Source organism: Lynx canadensis, chromosome B1 (genome assembly GCF_007474595.2).
Source record: "Lynx canadensis isolate LIC74 chromosome B1, mLynCan4.pri.v2, whole genome shotgun sequence".
NCBI classification, from domain to species: Eukaryota; Metazoa; Chordata; class Mammalia; order Carnivora; family Felidae; genus Lynx; species Lynx canadensis.
The window spans coordinates 83,227,104-83,244,995 of NC_044306.2; the positions used below are offsets into that span (position 1 = coordinate 83,227,104).

Consider the following 17,892-nt stretch of genomic DNA (forward strand, 5'->3'; position numbering starts at 1 on the left):
CACAGCTCTATTTAATGTGTACCACACTAAATGCTGGGTTTTTTATATGCATTATCCCCTTTAATCCTTAATAGTCCTAAACAGTATTGCCATTATCCCCATCTAACAGATGAGAAAATAGGCTCAGATGGTATAAAAAAACTGCTGACAAAGTCAACATGCAAACTTCAACCTTCCTGAGCCCAAACCAATCTTAATAAAACTAAAGCTCACTTTTCTCCGGAATATAACCGTCCAGGCTGCTAGCTTGATTCCATAGGTGCTCAATAACAAGCACCTCCTAAAAAATCTAGGAAGCAAATGTGTCAATCCAACTTGGTAAATTTTTCAAAGTTCTAAGGCTCACCTTGTTGAATGACTATTGAATCCAGTCTGAGTTTCATCTCAGCACGTTCCACTATTCTTTCTTCCACAGTATTATCAGTTATAAAGCGGAACACTCGGACTGTCTTGGTTTGTCCAATTCTATGTGCCCGGTCCTAGGTAAATTACTATGTTACTTTGAATACAGTTAAAAATTCACATAAATAACATTTGATTATGTACACTGGCAAATAAAATATTCTTAAGAATGAAACAGTTTTTAAGGTAACAAAACTACTCTAAAAATAGATTTCTATTAGATTAATATTTTTTAGATTCTCAAAGATTCTCCATTTCAATAAGATTAATTGGTTATCTCACAAGGGAAACTTTTAAGAGGTATGCAATACATCAGATGCTAAATCTGTGAGAAACTACCTGGTTACTTTTACTAAGTTATACTGACATAAAATTCACGTCTCTAGCTAAAACAGAAAAAATTGTAATTTTTAGGTTGGATAATAAAAATCTTTCCTAAATCTATTTTTATGTTTACATTCAAATTGCCTTTCCACCTAAATCATATATAAATTTTCACTGCTTAATTAGGAAAAGAAGTAACATGAATAAAAACTCCACAACAATATAACCCAATTAACTACATATAAGTAGTCAAATTAATTTAAATTCCATTTCTGTTTAACTCCTGTTAAGTTCAACAAACACATTTTTATAAAACATCCCTTATTTCTAATTGATCAACATTCCCCATCTACCCCTATAAATAGTATAGGATAAAAGCAACCAACATGAGTTATGGTCAACAACATTATGGGTCATTAATGGTACCAAACTTAAGAATTCGTAAGTTTTCATATTTATCTACAAATCACAAATTTTCTCAACCTAAAAATGATCTTCCTGATCTAGCCAAAGTACTCCCACACTCCCAAACAGGGAGGTTTGTAGCTCACCAAACCTGTTTCCCTTTCCCCGCAAGGCACAACTATACTATCATTTATCAATTCTCTTGCAACCCAGTTATGCTATGTGATTGAGTGCTGGCCAATGAATGTGGGAACACTTTCAGGTCTGACTCAGAAAAAATTTCCTAGGCAATCCTCAGCTCTCTGTCATACCCCTTCTGTCATCAGTATACACAGGACATAGCTGGACTCCAAGGTCCTAAGATATGGCAAAGCTATAAAGACGGAAATATCCTGCTTTAGATGAAAGATCTATAAAATACCCTCACTGAATTATTAAGTCAGAGAAAAATAAAATGCTACTGGGTTTAAATCACTGACAGTTGTAGACTATTATCTTGCGCCAATGAAAATGTTAAGCATAGAACATCTCTTACCATAGCCTGGAGATCTACTTGGGGATTCCAATCTGAATCATACAAAATTACTACATCAGCAGTAGCAAGATTAATGCCAAGACCACCAGCACGTGTACTTAACATGAAAACAAACTTTGTGCTGTTTGGTTCATTGTACGCATTGATGGACTCCTATAGATACAAAATAAAACAAATGTCAGGAAATTGTTTTATCTGATTATTTTTCATCTTCCCTCCTTGGGTTTTACTTACTTGTCTCTCATCATGGGGTGTCTGCCCATCCAATCTACAGTACTCATAATTTCTCCACATGCAATAATCTTCCAAAATATCCAATACCCTTGTCATCTGACTGAAGATTAGTACTCGTGAACCTGTTAGCAAACAGAATATCCTAGTTTTAGAAGCTTCAAAAGTAAAAAAAAATTATTTAAAAATTTAAGGCTAACCAAAACTAAGACTAACCAATTACCCCCCCTTAATTCCAAGTTACCTAGTTGGTCATAAGAAAACTACACATTATTTATTTACCCAAGTCAGTCATTTCCACATTTTTCCCATTGTGGCACAAATGAAAAAGGGGAAAATCTGTACAACACACTAAAGTAAACAGAAAAGGGTTATCTGTTCTGGCATGGGAGGTCTTGCCATCCCAAGGCTGAGAGAACCATTCTTTTTTTTTTATTCCACATACATTTAAAAATAACTTTCCATCACCACCACTGTAATTCTCCCACATGATGGCCCCAAACATCCCCTAACACATTCAAAACCATCTCCTTGTGGTTCTAAAGACCCAAATCCAGATCAAAAGACTAGAATATAAATGTGGCCTCACATCTACATTGGTCATCCTTCACTTATGCCATGATTCAAGTTATCCAACTGCCTTCCATTTTTCCAGCCAGCTGCACAATGCCTTCAGTGGAATGTATGAAGATCAAGGGATCATTATAAAAAATGATTATAAAATTATCTTGTTTTGGAAGCTGACGCCAATAATCTGCTGTTGTCTCACCTTCTTACACCTGAAATACTAAGGATGTTCAGTAGGCCCCCATTTTTCTTACAGGGTTTAATACAGCTTGCATTAATATCTGAGTATTCCTACCAAGTTCTTGCTATTTCTCTCCACCAATTCAATCCTTTAATTACTACTTAGCTTTCAAAGAAAGCATTTTTAGAAAATACATTTCCACAAAAAGGTATAAAAGCAGTAAGAAAAAAGCAAACCAATTCACTGACAACTCTTATTAGATTTTTGATAGTCAATATCCTAAAGGAGACTGGTACAAAAATCATTCTTATCAAAACACACCGAGAAACACAAATTGAAAAATTTGAAATTTCTATTATTTCACATTACAGAATAATTTGTGTACAAAATGCTTTGATGTCTAGGGCTTCCTTCAAAATAATCTAGGAGAAAAGCAGATACGTATAAACAAGTTTTGCCCTAAGTCTGTAATTGTTGCAGCTGGCATCATACTAAATTTGTTCTATAGTCATGTATTTTAAACACATCTCTACACATATACTACAGACATACTCATTTTCATATAAAAAGTCAACATGTTATAAACAAAACTGCTTTGGGTCCATGCACATATTTAATAATTTATAATTTATTGTTTAACTTGTTTAAATTTAAATAATTTATTAATAATTATGTAAATACCCATATAAATAATTGAACAATACCATGAACACAACACTGCCTACCAAAGTATCTGGGACCTGTGTAAGGTGGAAAGCGTATTCGTGGCATTTTATAACAAAAAGCTGATATATGCAGGAAAGCATCCATAAAATGAGAACTCTCTCCCAAAGTCCAGGACTATAACTGCCCTAACTACTGATCACTAAGAAGATTTATAAGCCTAAAATTAGGGGGTAGAAGTGAAGCTCAGATAATGGATAGAAATTTGTAAATGTCCCACACTTCAACTTTACAAGTACCAGATTAGTAATTTCAAATTGTAGTGGTCCCTCATTTTACATTAGAAATTTTAAAACAGTTTTCATCACTTCTCAATTTGATACTAAGAACATAGATACCTTGTTCTTTTAATTTAGGGAGCAGCTTGTCTAACACCACCATTTTGCCACTGTTGGTAACTAGATGCATATCTGTCGTATAAGGTGGACCAGGTTCAGCTCCATCAAAGAGATATGGATGATTACAGCATTTCCTCAACTGCATCAGAATGTTCAATAACCTCATTTTGTCCATCTTCCCTGCAGAGTTTAGTATATCTATATCCTTCATTAATATCCGAGTATACCTATTGAGAAGAAAAACATTTTAAAAGGGCTCAAGTTTTCCCTGACCAGTCCCTGTTAGATACTTAATTCCCTCCCCTACCTCAACCCAAAAATATCTGTAAAGAACCAATCAACTTCTAAGATGCGGTTAGGAGTTTACCATCTATTATAACATCTTTCTTTTTTCTTGTTTTTCTTTATTGCCCCCACTCTTCCAATGTTCACTTAGGCTTTGGGCCTTGAGGTCCAAAACAGTATGTCTCCTTGGGATGAATTAAAAGCAGTATGACACAACATTAACTAATCAAAACTAACACTTAAGCTTTAAATGTAATTTTAATTCGTAGTCTTTTCCTAATGGAAGAGTACCACTATTCAATGTAGCTAGTTTAGAATTTGGGTAAGAATGTGAGGATCTGGGGAGGGGGAAAGAATCATGTCAGGGTAAGGCATGATGATGAGAAAAAAATGAATACAATGTGATTTAAATATAAACAGAAGTACATGGGGGGAGAAGGAGATATGAGGGCAGTAAAGCTATAGCCATATATGTATTGTAAAAAGCCTTGAATGCATATCAAGAACTTAAACATCCTGCAGGTAAGAGTAATCTGTCTAAATACCAAAGTTTCAAGACCTTGAATCCTCTGAACAAAATAATTTCAATAACCTAAAGCCATCTATGCTTAACGATTCCAATTACGAGGCAGAAAATATTCATGGTAGACCTTTCCATCACATTTCTGACTGATACAAAGTTCACCAAAGTTTTTAACTAAAAAAAAGACTTCTCTTCCCTTAACATGGACTCAATGTTGTAGTTATTTTAGAGCCACAGAAGACAAAGCCTAATAGCTTTGAACCTTATAAAAGCCTTCCAAAAGTTTTGAGGACATTTAGGATGGACTACCTTCTACAGTAGTTACCTCTTTCCCAGATAATGTGCCCATTTCTTACATTCTATCTTTTCTGTCCTTTTATCAACAACTCCAGCCCTTTGCAAATACTTATCAAGTACAGAATTAAATACACTTGAAATATACCGTAACCAGTAAACAAAAGGGCACTGTTTATTTCCCTCCTTTGAACACTATACTTATATTAATATATGCTAAGATAATAATGTCTTTTTTTTTTTTACAGCCATTTCACTTTGTAGATTCATGGTGACCTATCTATAAAAAAATTTTTTTTTAATATTAAGTTAGTGGTTTATAGCCTTTTGGATTTCATACACACATAAAACCTAAGAAAAGAGAAAACTTACAAGGTTTTCAACATTTTTATTACGCCCTAGAGAGATGTTTAAAAATAGCTACCATGTATTACCACCATAAATTCACAAAAGGCCATTTTATCCTGCCTAAAATAACACATCAACTCAGAATGGAGTCTTATAAATTAAACATATGTAGCTTTACAATTTAAAAGAAAGCACCTGAATTTTCTATCTCTACAATCTCCAACTTCATCAGAGATTAGCACTAATCCACAATCCAGTATTTGTGAACCACCAAGTTAACTACATGCCTACATCTGTGCCATCAGTTTCTTTTTAAAAAATCCAAGTAGAAGGGTTTATATATATACCCCTGTTTAGTTAAATGCGAAGTTTAATCCTTGGATTCATGAACCTCCCACTCTGATTCTGTCAGCTACTAGTTTCAAGTCTTTGTATTGTAAATTTGATTAGCAAGTCCTAAGTCATATGACCAGAAAACTCTTCAGTCTGAGTTCAGAGAGCAAACAGGAATTCCTTGAAGACACAATTAGGAAAACAAGGTACAAACAAAAGTTAGTGAAGAATCAATAGTGATTTCAAAATGTCTAAGAACACATACCATTCCCTTTGCATTTTGCTGAGACCCACATAGATTTTTACTTCCTTCTTTGGAGGCAAACTCTTTTCAACGTCAGCTTTAATTCGACGAAGGAGGAATGGACGCAAAACCTTTCAGATCAAAAAGAAATGGAGATGACCTTATTTATAAGTATTATTTCAGGATCTCAAGATTGTTTATTACATGGAAATTTATCTATTTTTTAGGACTTCTCCCTTCTAAATATGTAATTTCTTATTACCAATTTCCTAAAGGGTAATACAAGATCATTACTCATTCAACACATACAATGAGTATATACTTGCCATATTGTCACAAAATACTGAAAACATTTAAGTATTGATGCTTTCAATAGTCACTGACTTTCAGGTTTAAAACTAGTCATAGTACTCCCTTATCTGTGTATTAACCACAGTCTGGAAGCAGATGATCCTCCTCCTAACATATCATAAGGTCAATAGTAGCCTAACCCTATAGCACAATGCCTAATGTCCTTCATTTCACTTCATCTCATCATGTAGGCATTTTTATCATCTTATCACAACAGTACAGTAAGGTATTTTGAGAGATCATATTTATACAACTTATGTTACAGAATATTTACAATTATCCTATTTTATAATTACTGCTGTTAATCTCTTACCTTGACTAATTTATGAATTGAACTATCACAGGTATGTATGTATTAAAAAAAAAAACCCGTATGTATGGGGTTTGGTACTATCTGTAGTTTCAGGCATCCACTGGGAATCTTGAAACATATCACCTGCAGACAAGAGGTGGTGGGGAAGGAGGGGGAGGGACGGGACAGGACTACTGTACTTGCAGGTAGTTTGTCCAACAGTACTTAAAGCTATGCTCACATTTAAATGTTTTTATGGTTACAGTTTTTAAGTTTACCACCCTTTTGATGGGTGGGCAGATGGGTGAAATAGATGATGGGGATTAAGGAGTGCACTTATGATAAGCACTGGTGATGTACTGAATTGTTGGATCACTATACTGTACACCCAAAACTAATATAACACTGTATGGTACACTATACTATACCATTAAAATAAAAACTTAGTAAAAAAAAATTTACTACCCTATTTTTTACAGAAGTAGACCACACATAAAGTACACAAATCATGACTATACAATTGAATAAATTTTAATCAAGTAAACATACCCATGTAACCAACTACCACCTAGATAAAAATAGAATACTGCAGAAATCCCTCTTACAACCATCCCAGTCACTATTCTTTTTTGTCCCCAAGGGTAAACAATAATCTTATTATTTTAACATCCTAGATTAGTTTTGCCTGTTATTTTTAACTTTACCCACATAGATACAGTATATCTGTATTTGTATACATTTTATCTCATTTCTTTTATTCAGCATGTTTGTAAACCTACCCATGTTATATCGTATGTAGTTCATTTTCATGAAATTTAAAACATCTACAAAACTAAAGATTTTTTATTTTTATCTTCCTATGTTCTATTTATACTAGCCTATAAAAATACGTAACAAATTAAAAACTGGTGAAAGAATCAGCAACACTTCTCTAATATCATCATGTAAGGAAGCTAGTGTAGTCTTAGATGACAGCCAGCACCAACTGCCAGACATGTTAGTGAAGACCTTCAGCCCCACTGGCCCTTTTCTAGAATTGTCCAGGTAAACGCAGCTGGACAAATCCAGGTAAAACCAGCAAAGAAACCACTCAGCCAACCCATAAATTCTGGAGTTACTAAAATATATACTATTAAGGGTTTTTTTTTTTTTGGGGGGGGGGAGGATGTTAGGAGTATTTTGCAATAACAGGTAACTAATACATCAAGTAAGAAAAATCTCATTTCTAAGTATACCTATGCTGACTCTGAATATCCTCTTTCATCATGAGACCACAGGAACTACAGTGGGAACTTCAAGACAGAGTACAGAAAGGTAGCTACCAGGCCCCAACTTGGTAAGCATCTTCATAATACTCTGAACAAAACAGAGATGCCAAAAGTGGATGGTTTTGTTATGTGGATTGTTTAGTTGGCTTTATGTACATGTACCTATTTATTAAAGCAAAGTCTACATATATACCCCACACTCCTAGTAAGTAAATCTAAATTGGGTGCTTACATGCTTAAATGCCACCTAAATTGAAACAAAGACATCTAGGAGATTATCACCTTCAAATACTTAATATAATTAAATTTCAGTACACGAGAATTTTAAAACACATAATTAATTTATATAGAAACAAGTATTTGAACATTCATAAACTTAATTATTCCTCTGTTCAAATATCCACTATGAATGAGGCACTGTGCTGGAGATACAAACGTAAGACATATTTCCTGACTTTGTGTTTACAATGCACAGCAGGAAAAACATTTGTAGATTAAACATTTCAAAACTCTATGCAAAGTCCTATTCTAGTTAGAATGCCATGATTATTAAAGATGGGATACAAAGAAATTTCTAGGCTGGCCTTGTCCTCGGTATTCAGTGGAAAAGGTGACATTACCACTGAGTGCTGGACTAGGTAGGGAAAGAGGGGGAGAGTAGGAAAGGGGACACTAGATGTAGCAGGAAGGATAGGCAAAGACAAAGAAACTGCCATTAGCACAATGTTTACAGAAAACTGACAGTGGGGTCAGGAATTCTAACAAATTAAACTGATGTAAGAAGTGTAACAGAAGTTAGAGAATGTCAGAAAAGTTAAATCATGGGGGTTGGGGAGGAGAGCTGCCCACACCCCGCCAGGGGGCACCTACAATGCCCAGCAACACGTTTGGTTGTCACAAATGGGGACATGCTATTGGCATATAGTGGATGGAAGTGTCAAAAATGCTGTTAAACAGGAAAACCACCTAAAACTATCTAGACCAAAATGTCAATATGAGTTGAGAACCCATGAGTTAGGTCATGAAAGGCCTTGTATGCCACATTTACAAGGTCTGGCTTTATTCTGCTCGACACACTATCTTAATCTGGGTTCTATTTGAGAAATTACCTACCAACTTTCACTTGTGAACCTTCATGAAGAAGGAACAAAGCTACATATCAAAACAAAAAATTACCAACTCTGCTCACAATGCACTATTAGCGGTTGCTTATACAGTCAATGGATTTAAAAACAAAAGACTGACCCCCTTAGTCTTTGAGAACCACATGTCTTAAATTCAGATTACTTTTGCATTTATTAAATTAGGATTTCATCCTAGGTTCTAACATTAAAAGCACCATACCTCACCCTGCTCCCCCTTACTGTAAGATCAAATGGTTAAGTGATAGGATTCAAATAGATCTGATTCTGCAGCACACCTGGGCGGCTCACCTGGTTAAGCAACCAACTCTTAATTTCAGCTCAGGTCATGATCTCACGATTTGTGAGATTGAGCCCACATCGGGCTCTGTGCTGTGGGTGCGGAGCCTGCTTGAGATTCTTTCTCTCTCCCTCTCTCTCTGCCCCAGCCCCACTGGGTGTCTCTTTCTCTCTCAAAAATAAAGAAATAAACTTAAAAAAATAAATAAATAAATAAATAAAAACAAATAGATCTGATTCTGGTCACTATGTTTTGTTTGTTAACAGAAAAATAATCCACTAATTTAAACCTCTCTACTCATGTTTCCCATTAGAAATATGCTTTAACCTTATTCCAAAATACTTACCATATGAAGCCTCTCAACCAGCTTTTGATCCCCAAGGCAATTGTTTGTATCAAACCATGAATCAAAGTCCTAGATTAACAAACCAAAAATATATTAAGATCAGAAATATTAACTACCAGTATTAACTACAAATACCCTATTTATGCTAGAGATAACAATGATTTCTAGAATTAGTTGAGTATTTGAGTTGTAGATTGCAAAAAATCATTTGGTTCAATCCCATACATTTCACGTGTCACTGTTAGCAATTAATTTTAGAACTACTTTGAGAATCAGATTACTTCCTAAACAATTTTCTCAAAAACAAAGATGACAAGTTTCACAATGAAAAAAAACAATAGTTGGAAGAGAAATTCTGTAGAATTAGAGAATTAATATTCTTGAAAACTATCTTTCTTTAGAAAAGCTTAAAAATTATAATCACTTTAGTTGGTTCTCTAAGGCTACTCAGACTACTCAAACACAAAGTTTGCAGAACAATAGTCAATTTTAACTAAATTAATTTAAATTACCAACATTTCATTAGTATTTGGGTAGGATCTGAAAAAGGGTAACATTTCCATATTCTTACCTCTTTAGCATATCTGGTATATATTTGTGCTCTGTTAGTAAGCATAATCTTAGAATTAACGGTGTTAACTACAAGAAAACTTTAACTTATTGCTAAACAAAGTATCAATGCACTAAGAAAAAGAAATGATCTCAAACAAAAGCGTCTAAATACATAAAAGCAGAACTAAAGTATTTTTCTGAGTTAAATGTCTTCCAAGAACACAAATTTCTCTATTCTTTTAAAATGATCCTTAACACAACAATCCAAAATTATCCCTTTTGGAACTTAATTGAGTTCTTCAAAGCCACACACACACACACACGCACGCACGCACACGCTCGCGCGCACGCTCTCTGTATCTCTTGCTCTCTCCAGCCATGGAAACAAAGCTAAAAAATGAACAAATGAACTCTGGTTCAGCAAAACATTGAAATTACAAACGGCATAGACTTTCAATATACATTATATTCTTAGGTACAGCCAACAGTTTGAGTACCTAACCATTTTTATGAGTGCAAATAATCTATTAAAAGGTAACATTTAGGTTCAATGTTTGTCAGACCATAAAAAAAGATGGCTAGACAGGTTTTACCGAACTTGAAGACAATCTCGGGAAGAGTACATTTATGGGACTTAAAACACAAGCAATGTGAAGCTCACAAATTCACCTGGGGTATAACCTGAGCAGTACTTAAGAACACAGGCAGTCCACCGACAGCCGCTGAAATTCAGGCCGTGACTACCTGTTTGGTATATGAATCTATGATATTCCAGAGGGGGAAAACAATGGTTTGTAAAATGACATTTGTCTGGGTGACTCCGTTGGTTGAGCATGAGACTTTGGCTCAAGTCATGATGTCACTGTTTGTGTGCCCCACGTAGGGCTCTGTGCTGACAGTTGGGAGCCTGGAGTCTGTTTCAGATTCTGTGTCTCCCTCTCTCTCTCTGCCCTTCCCCAGCTCGTGTTCTCTCTCTCTCCCTCCCTCCCTCAAAAATAAATAAACTTTAAAAAAAGAAGTTAAAAAAAAAAAGAAAGAAACCCAAAGACACAAGTAAACTCTCAGGAGGCATAGAAAAAATTTGGTAGGTTATACCAGGCCATATAAAAGATGAAAAATTAACAATTATCTCAAGCAGGGCTGAAAGGTCAATCTTATTATAAAAATGTATAGCACTAAACAAAAACATTAACATTCCAACCAAACGGTAAGACATACTTACGTCTGCTGAATTAAAGACATCTGGCAACAAAAAATTAAGAAGTGACCAGAGCTCGTGCAAGTTGTTTTGAAGAGGTGTTCCAGTTAATAATAGTCGATTTGTAGTCTTGAATTCCCTCACTATTTCTGACAACTAAAAGAACCAAATTTATCATTAGAAGATTCTACATATTGATCAAATTCTAAATGAAGGTACAAATGATTTTCATTTCCAAATACCAAATTACCTTGGATTTTTCATTTTTGATCCTGTGAGCTTCATCTATAACTAAGTATCTCCAATTAAATTTTTTGAAAACAGACTTCTCTTTTATAAGCATTTCATAAGATGTTACACATACATCCCATTCTCCTGGTAATAAAACATCTCTGACAAAAGCAGCCTGTGCAGCAAGAGAAAAAAATTACATCAGGCAGATATAAACTATACATTAAATTTATTGATGACAAGTAATCTAATACATAAAAGAGGGTAGAAATATTAAAAAGAGATAGTTACCTATAGTATGCAAGCATCCAGAAATGGCTCAAACTAACTTCATTAATCATTTTCACTAATCATTTTTAAGTGTCAGAGCCATTTAGTAAAAAAATAATTGACGAATTGATCAGTGCAAAATTCAATAAACTAACTCTTAAATGTCTTTTTTCATTTCCAACAGGTGCTAAAATTCTTAGGAGAGACAGGTTTAGGCAAAGGAGTGTATGGTTTGTGCCATAAAGTGAAGACTCAAGGATGGTTTGCAGTAACCATTTTCACTCCTTTCATATTTACAATCTATTAAGGCTTTGCTATTGTAAGTCTTATTTTACAAGAAAGTAAAGCAAAAAGTGGTTTAAATTGGGCTCCAAAACATAAAAAGCAATTTGGTAACTTAAAATACCCAAAATATCTATACAAGGAGAAAAAGAAATCTAGAATCATCACTGATTGCTAAATGAAGAGGAAACAAAATTAAGTACATTTACTTTTAACATAGTACACTTTAAAATCTGAACTTTAAAATTTTTTTTTTTTTTTCAACGTTTATTTATTTTTGGGACAGAGAGAGACAGAGCATGAACGGGCGAGGGGCAGAGAGAGAGGGAGACACAGAATCGGAAACAGGCTCCAGGCTCTGAGCCATCAGCCCAGAGCCCGACGCGGGGCTCGAACTCACGGACCGCGAGATCGTGACCTGGCTGAAGTCGGACGCTTAACCGACTGCGCCACCCAGGCGCCCCTAAAATCTGAACTTTATATTCTCAAAAGTATCATTATTTCCTTCCAAAAAATTTCAACTAACCAACATTTTAACTTATTTCAATAAATACCACACCAGCTAACCAAAATACTGTGATTGGCTCAATCCATCTTTAAAAAATACCGTGACTATTAATTACCATTATGCATATCAATCTAAACAAAATCTGGCTCCTCAAATTTCCAACCACTTCTCAAACTCAAAACTTCTTTAAACAAGGATTCTGCTTCTAGAATGAGAACATGCCCTTTGATTTTATACAACCAATCTCAAAATAAAAGAAACTATATTCATATGGCATCATACAGTCTACAACTCCTTTTCCCCAGTAGGATTCTTGACCACCAAGATAATATGACATCTGTAAATTACGAATATTTGTGAAGACCCAAGTTTACTATTGGACTCCTTCTCTTTTATCCTCTTCTAGTTACCCCCCCTCCCCTAAACCTAAATTCAAATTGTTTTAATATCAAAAATGTAAAAGGAACATGAAAAGCTTACTCTTTGTTCTTTATCTCCTATCAAGCAAACAGATCTAAGTGTTGGTACCCATCTCTTGAATTCACTCATCCAGTTGTGTAATGTAGACTTAGGAACCAAAACCATATGAGGACCAGGAATGTTTCTATAGTGTTTCATGTACCCAAGAAGAGAAATTGTTTGAAGAGTCTTTCCCAAGCCCTGAAAAAGTAACCACAAAGCAATGAAAAACAAAAACAAAGTAGACATCCATATTTGTATTTCCTCACATACAAAAATATTCAAAAGCAAAGCTGTGTTTGTAATAACTAACAAATTGCAAGCACATGATATGTGTCAAGCTCAGCAGTGTTGTTTTTTAATCTTCAGAGGTCTATAAGGAGGTACTACCATGCCCATAAGGCCCAGAAGTTTAAGTGACTTTCCCAAAGTCGCATAGCGGGGCTAGAAGTTAAGACCCATTTCTTTTGACTCCATGCAATTAAGTGTTTTAGCACTATCGCTGTATGGAAATTTTGAAACATTTCACTACATAACTAATAAGTAGTAAACGAGGTAAATGTTTTGAGACAGAATTATACAAGCTGCCACACTGAGAAAATATTCATTGATGAAAAATCAATGAGCCTCACTTGTGTTTTACAGAAGTGGAGGGAAACAGCCAAAACATTTTATTACAAAAGTCTGTCAAAAACATGTTTCTCAAAATGTATTACTTTTAAATTTATTACACTTTTATAAATAATAATTTCTCACAACTGAAGTATAGATTCTGCTTCTGCAACTAAAGCAAGTCTGACAGAGTTTAGTTTGCTAACAGTTCTAGATTGTAATCAACAAAAATTATGTTCTACTGTCTTAACTTGTATAAATTTCATGGTACAAAGGATTTTCAATTACAAAAATATGGCCTTCTAAAAAACTATGAAACACATACCATTTCATCTGCAAGGATACCGTTGATGCCATTCTCATACAAAGAAATGAGCCAATTCAATCCTCGGACCTGATAATCTCTCAGTTTACCCCATTTTACATCTGAGAATAAGAGAGAAAACACAATGCACATTTTAAAGACACAAGAAATAAAGAAAGGCTGTCCCTTTCATCTGATACTTGAGTTTAACTTGGACTTGCACAGGTTTACTCTGTGACTTTCCTGTCTTCAATTTGCAAGTCATTAGAAGCAACCACTGTGATCTGGAGCCGAGAAGGAGCGGACGGATAAGGAGAATAACCAAGTGCAAAAAACATGACTGTAAAGCATCGGATTACCTACCCCAATCACTCAGTTCTTACGTTACCAATATATATTGGTACTAGAGACTCTCTTTGCTCTTTATATCCTTTTTTTAATGTTATCACAAATGTTTTTAAACCAAGTGTTTTCACCTTCCATGATAACCCATAGACATTCTCTGGGGATTTAGTTTTCCTCCTAACAAAGGGGAAATAAGACAAGATATACAGAAATTGTTTTTCCTTTACCTTTTATAAGTTACTTTTTTAACAGGCTCAAAAGAGACAATATCTCTTCTGGGGTTTACTACACATTTCCCACCCCAGAAAAATTACTAAGTATACACATCATAATCACCAGATTTTTTTTTTAAATATGCACATCTATACCCTATCGTCTTTCAAAAACCACTGCTTTCTGGGAAAACTAGCTACAATGTAGAAATGTGAGAAAGAAACAACCCAAATAATTCAAATTTCCTTCTCCCTCTGCACCAAACACCTGGCTCTATTTTCTAACTTCATGAAAAGAAATGGAAACTGGGTATTCCACAGCCCAAAAAAACCCCTGAAAATACATACTTTAAACAGATCGCTGAATTTCTAACCAGATCCTGTCTTGTCTGAAGTTCAACTTGCTAAGAGTTAAAATTACAGTTAATTTAAATAACAAGTCCAAACTGTAGGTCCTATAGTGACCTTTATAAAGTTTTGCTGTTGGTTAACAACCATTATGACCACACAAACAAGTTATCCAGTAGTAAGAGAAAGGAGATCAGGAAAAAAAACAAAAAAAAAAAAAAACAAAAAACTATCAGGCTTCCGTAAAGACAAACATGCCACCAGACAAAATTATATATATGTAAAACTTAAATCTGGTTAACCAGGTTTTCTTTAGGAAAACCATTAAAAAACAAATGTTTCAGAAAAAAATTTAAAACTAACTTAATACAAAATCCTGAGATCAGTTAACCAAAGTGTTCATGAAGTGCTTTTCTTTACACATTAAGTTTTCTTATCTGGGGCAAAAACAAGGCAAAATCCATTTCTAGTTTTACACATACATTCAGGCAACAACAAACACAATGGCATTTTATGCCCCTTTGAAATACAGCATCGCTATTAATATGCTACCACTCCCATCCAAAAAAAATCTGAAACTTCACATTCAATAAATTTCAAAAGATTACTAAAAATTCCCTTTATAAATTACAATCAAAACAAATCCAAAACATTAACCAAAGAATGTTTCAAAGGGGATTCTGGAAAAAATCAAGTAGTTATAAATATGTATAACATACATGATGGAGAGTCTTCAAATCTAGTGCAAACATTGGTTGCTTTAGAGCTTTCGGTTAAGAGTTCTTCATCCTCCTCTTGCTCAGTTCTACGATGTCGGTAGCTGTCAAGTTCATGATAAAATCAACTGATTAGCACTTTAGTTTTAACTACCAGCTACTATTTCAACATAATAGTCAAGTAGCTGACCAAGATTCCACAATAATTTTTAAGAGGCATTTACATTAAGACCAGAAAAGTGGAACAATAGGTATTAGTAAATTTAAACCTGAAATATTTTACATGGCTTTCTAAAATACATATAATGCAATTATTACAACAGTGTAACACCTGAAGTAATGTGATAATCTCATTTCAAGGAACTATGCAGTCAGAAAAATTTCATAATTTGTAATTTGAAGTTATATTTTAAAGTATTTCCACCAGGAAAAAGAAAAAAAAAAAAAAAAAAAGCTCCAGAAATCACATTTTAAAAACTACAACTTTCAAAAGGATGAGATTGTGCCATCTGAGACAATATGGTTGGACCTAGAGGGTATTATGTTAAGTGAAATAAGACTGAGAGAGACAAATACCATATGACTTCACTCATAAATGAAACCTAAAAAAATAAATAAGAAATAAACAAAAAGCAAAATCAGAACTGTAAATACAGAAAACTGAGTGGCCAGAGGAAAAAAGGGTGGGGCACTGGACAAAATGGGTGAATGGGAGAGACATATAGGCCTCCAGTTATGCTGTGAGTAGGTCACAGAAAGAAAAAGCAGAGCACAGGAACACAATCAATAATATTGTAACAGTGATGCAATGGAACCGATGGTAACTATACTTATGGGGAACACAGCATAATGTATAAATCTGTCCAATCATTAAGCTGTACACCCAAAACTAATGTCAACTGTATGTCAACTATACTCAAAAATCAAAATTAAAAATATAACTGTGACTTTCACTGTGATAATAATATAGCATAATGTATAGAGTTGTGGAATCACTGCTGCACACCTGAAAGTAATGTAACATTGTATGTCAACTATGCCATTAAAAATAAATATACTTAAATCTACAACTTTCAGCAAAAGCTGCAGAATATGCAGAACAGAAATTTAGTGCTTAAGCAATGACTCTTCATCCAAGATTTCATCAGAACTACTCAAAGCCTATTACAAATGCCCAGATTCTACATCCCAAGAGAATCGGATACAGCCCCTTAAATCGGATAAGCCCCTAATTTTCTGCAGTTTTAATATTGCCAAATTTCTTAATCTCTAAAGGGCTCAGGTTAGAAGTACTTCAATTCTCCAATTCTGAAGCTTCCAATTTTGAACCTTCATACTTCCAACAAATATTTTCATTTAAGTTAGAAAACAGTAGATTATGCCACTCTTGTAACTTCTAAATCTAAGTGCTAGTTTGATCTGTACCAAAACTACATGCTTGAAAGAAGAGGATAATTAGCCTTCTCAGAAGAATTCTTCAGAAACTCAGACCAAGGCAGTAAATATATGCAAGAATATTCTTGTTTCATGTGCTTCAAAGTAGAATGTCTTAGTTATTTTTCATACTTCTCCTCCTTTTAGCCCTATAAATCTTAATACAAAGATCTACCCTCAATTCCAATTTATTCTCCATAAACTAGGAAAGAACTTTTTTTTTTAAACGTTTATTTTGAAAGAGAGAAAGGGGAGGGGCAGAGAGAGGGAGAGAGAGAATCCCAAGCAGGCTCTGCTGTCAACACAGGGCACTGCATCGATCTCAGGAACTGGTTTGTAAGATCACGACCTGAGCCAAAATCAAGAGTCAGATGCTTAACTGACTGAGCCATCCAGGCACTTCCAACTAGGAAAGAACTTTAACTTTCTTTTCTTATTTTTTTTTTTTTTTTAAATAAAATCTCCTCACAGGCTCTTATCAAGATGATTGATTATTTTTTTTTTTTTAATTTTTTTTTTTCAACGTTTATTTATTTTTGGGACAGAGAGAGACAGAGCATGAACGGGGGAGGGGCAGAGAGAGAGGGAGACACAGAATCGGAAACAGGCTCCAGGCTCTGAGCCATCAGCCCAGAGCCCGACGCGGGGCTCGAACTCCCGGACCGCGAGATCGTGACCTGGCTGAAGTCGGACGCTTAACCGACTGCGCCACCCAGGCGCCCCAAGATGATTGATTATTATGGTCATAAAACTGAAGATAAAGGCTGGAATGTGCTTATTACTTCAAATTGAGGGTTAACTGAACATAACTGTGGATGATGGATTAAAATAAATAAATACATACATATATATACACACACACACACACACACACACACATCCTTATACTTAAAGACAGTACCATCACCCTAATTAGTTCACATAAGCTAAATTTCCATTTAAGATGGTCTAAAGGTTAAAGAAGAAATGTGCTAAACCAAGACTCCTTGTCCCCAATAACACTAGTAAG

At 34.6% G+C, this 17,892-nt stretch overlaps 1 protein-coding gene across 1 annotated transcript in view; it reads right to left on the reverse strand.

Annotated features, from left to right (window-relative positions):
* SMARCA5 (SWI/SNF related, matrix associated, actin dependent regulator of chromatin, subfamily a, member 5) overlaps nucleotides 1–17,892 on the reverse strand; it is a 44,651-nt gene that overhangs the window by 17,231 nt on the left and 9,528 nt on the right. Inside the window, exons 4-14 of the mRNA XM_030313004.1 lie at nucleotides 15,453–15,553; nucleotides 13,850–13,950; nucleotides 12,934–13,113; nucleotides 11,413–11,568; nucleotides 11,187–11,318; nucleotides 9,413–9,481; nucleotides 5,755–5,864; nucleotides 3,707–3,933; nucleotides 1,901–2,022; nucleotides 1,667–1,819; nucleotides 347–479 (exon numbers count right to left, since the gene is read on the reverse strand). Coding sequence (XP_030168864.1) covers nucleotides 347–479; nucleotides 1,667–1,819; nucleotides 1,901–2,022; nucleotides 3,707–3,933; nucleotides 5,755–5,864; nucleotides 9,413–9,481; nucleotides 11,187–11,318; nucleotides 11,413–11,568; nucleotides 12,934–13,113; nucleotides 13,850–13,950; nucleotides 15,453–15,553 — 1,484 coding nt within the window. The remainder of the gene's footprint in view (nucleotides 1–346; nucleotides 480–1,666; nucleotides 1,820–1,900; nucleotides 2,023–3,706; nucleotides 3,934–5,754; nucleotides 5,865–9,412; nucleotides 9,482–11,186; nucleotides 11,319–11,412; nucleotides 11,569–12,933; nucleotides 13,114–13,849; nucleotides 13,951–15,452; nucleotides 15,554–17,892) is intronic.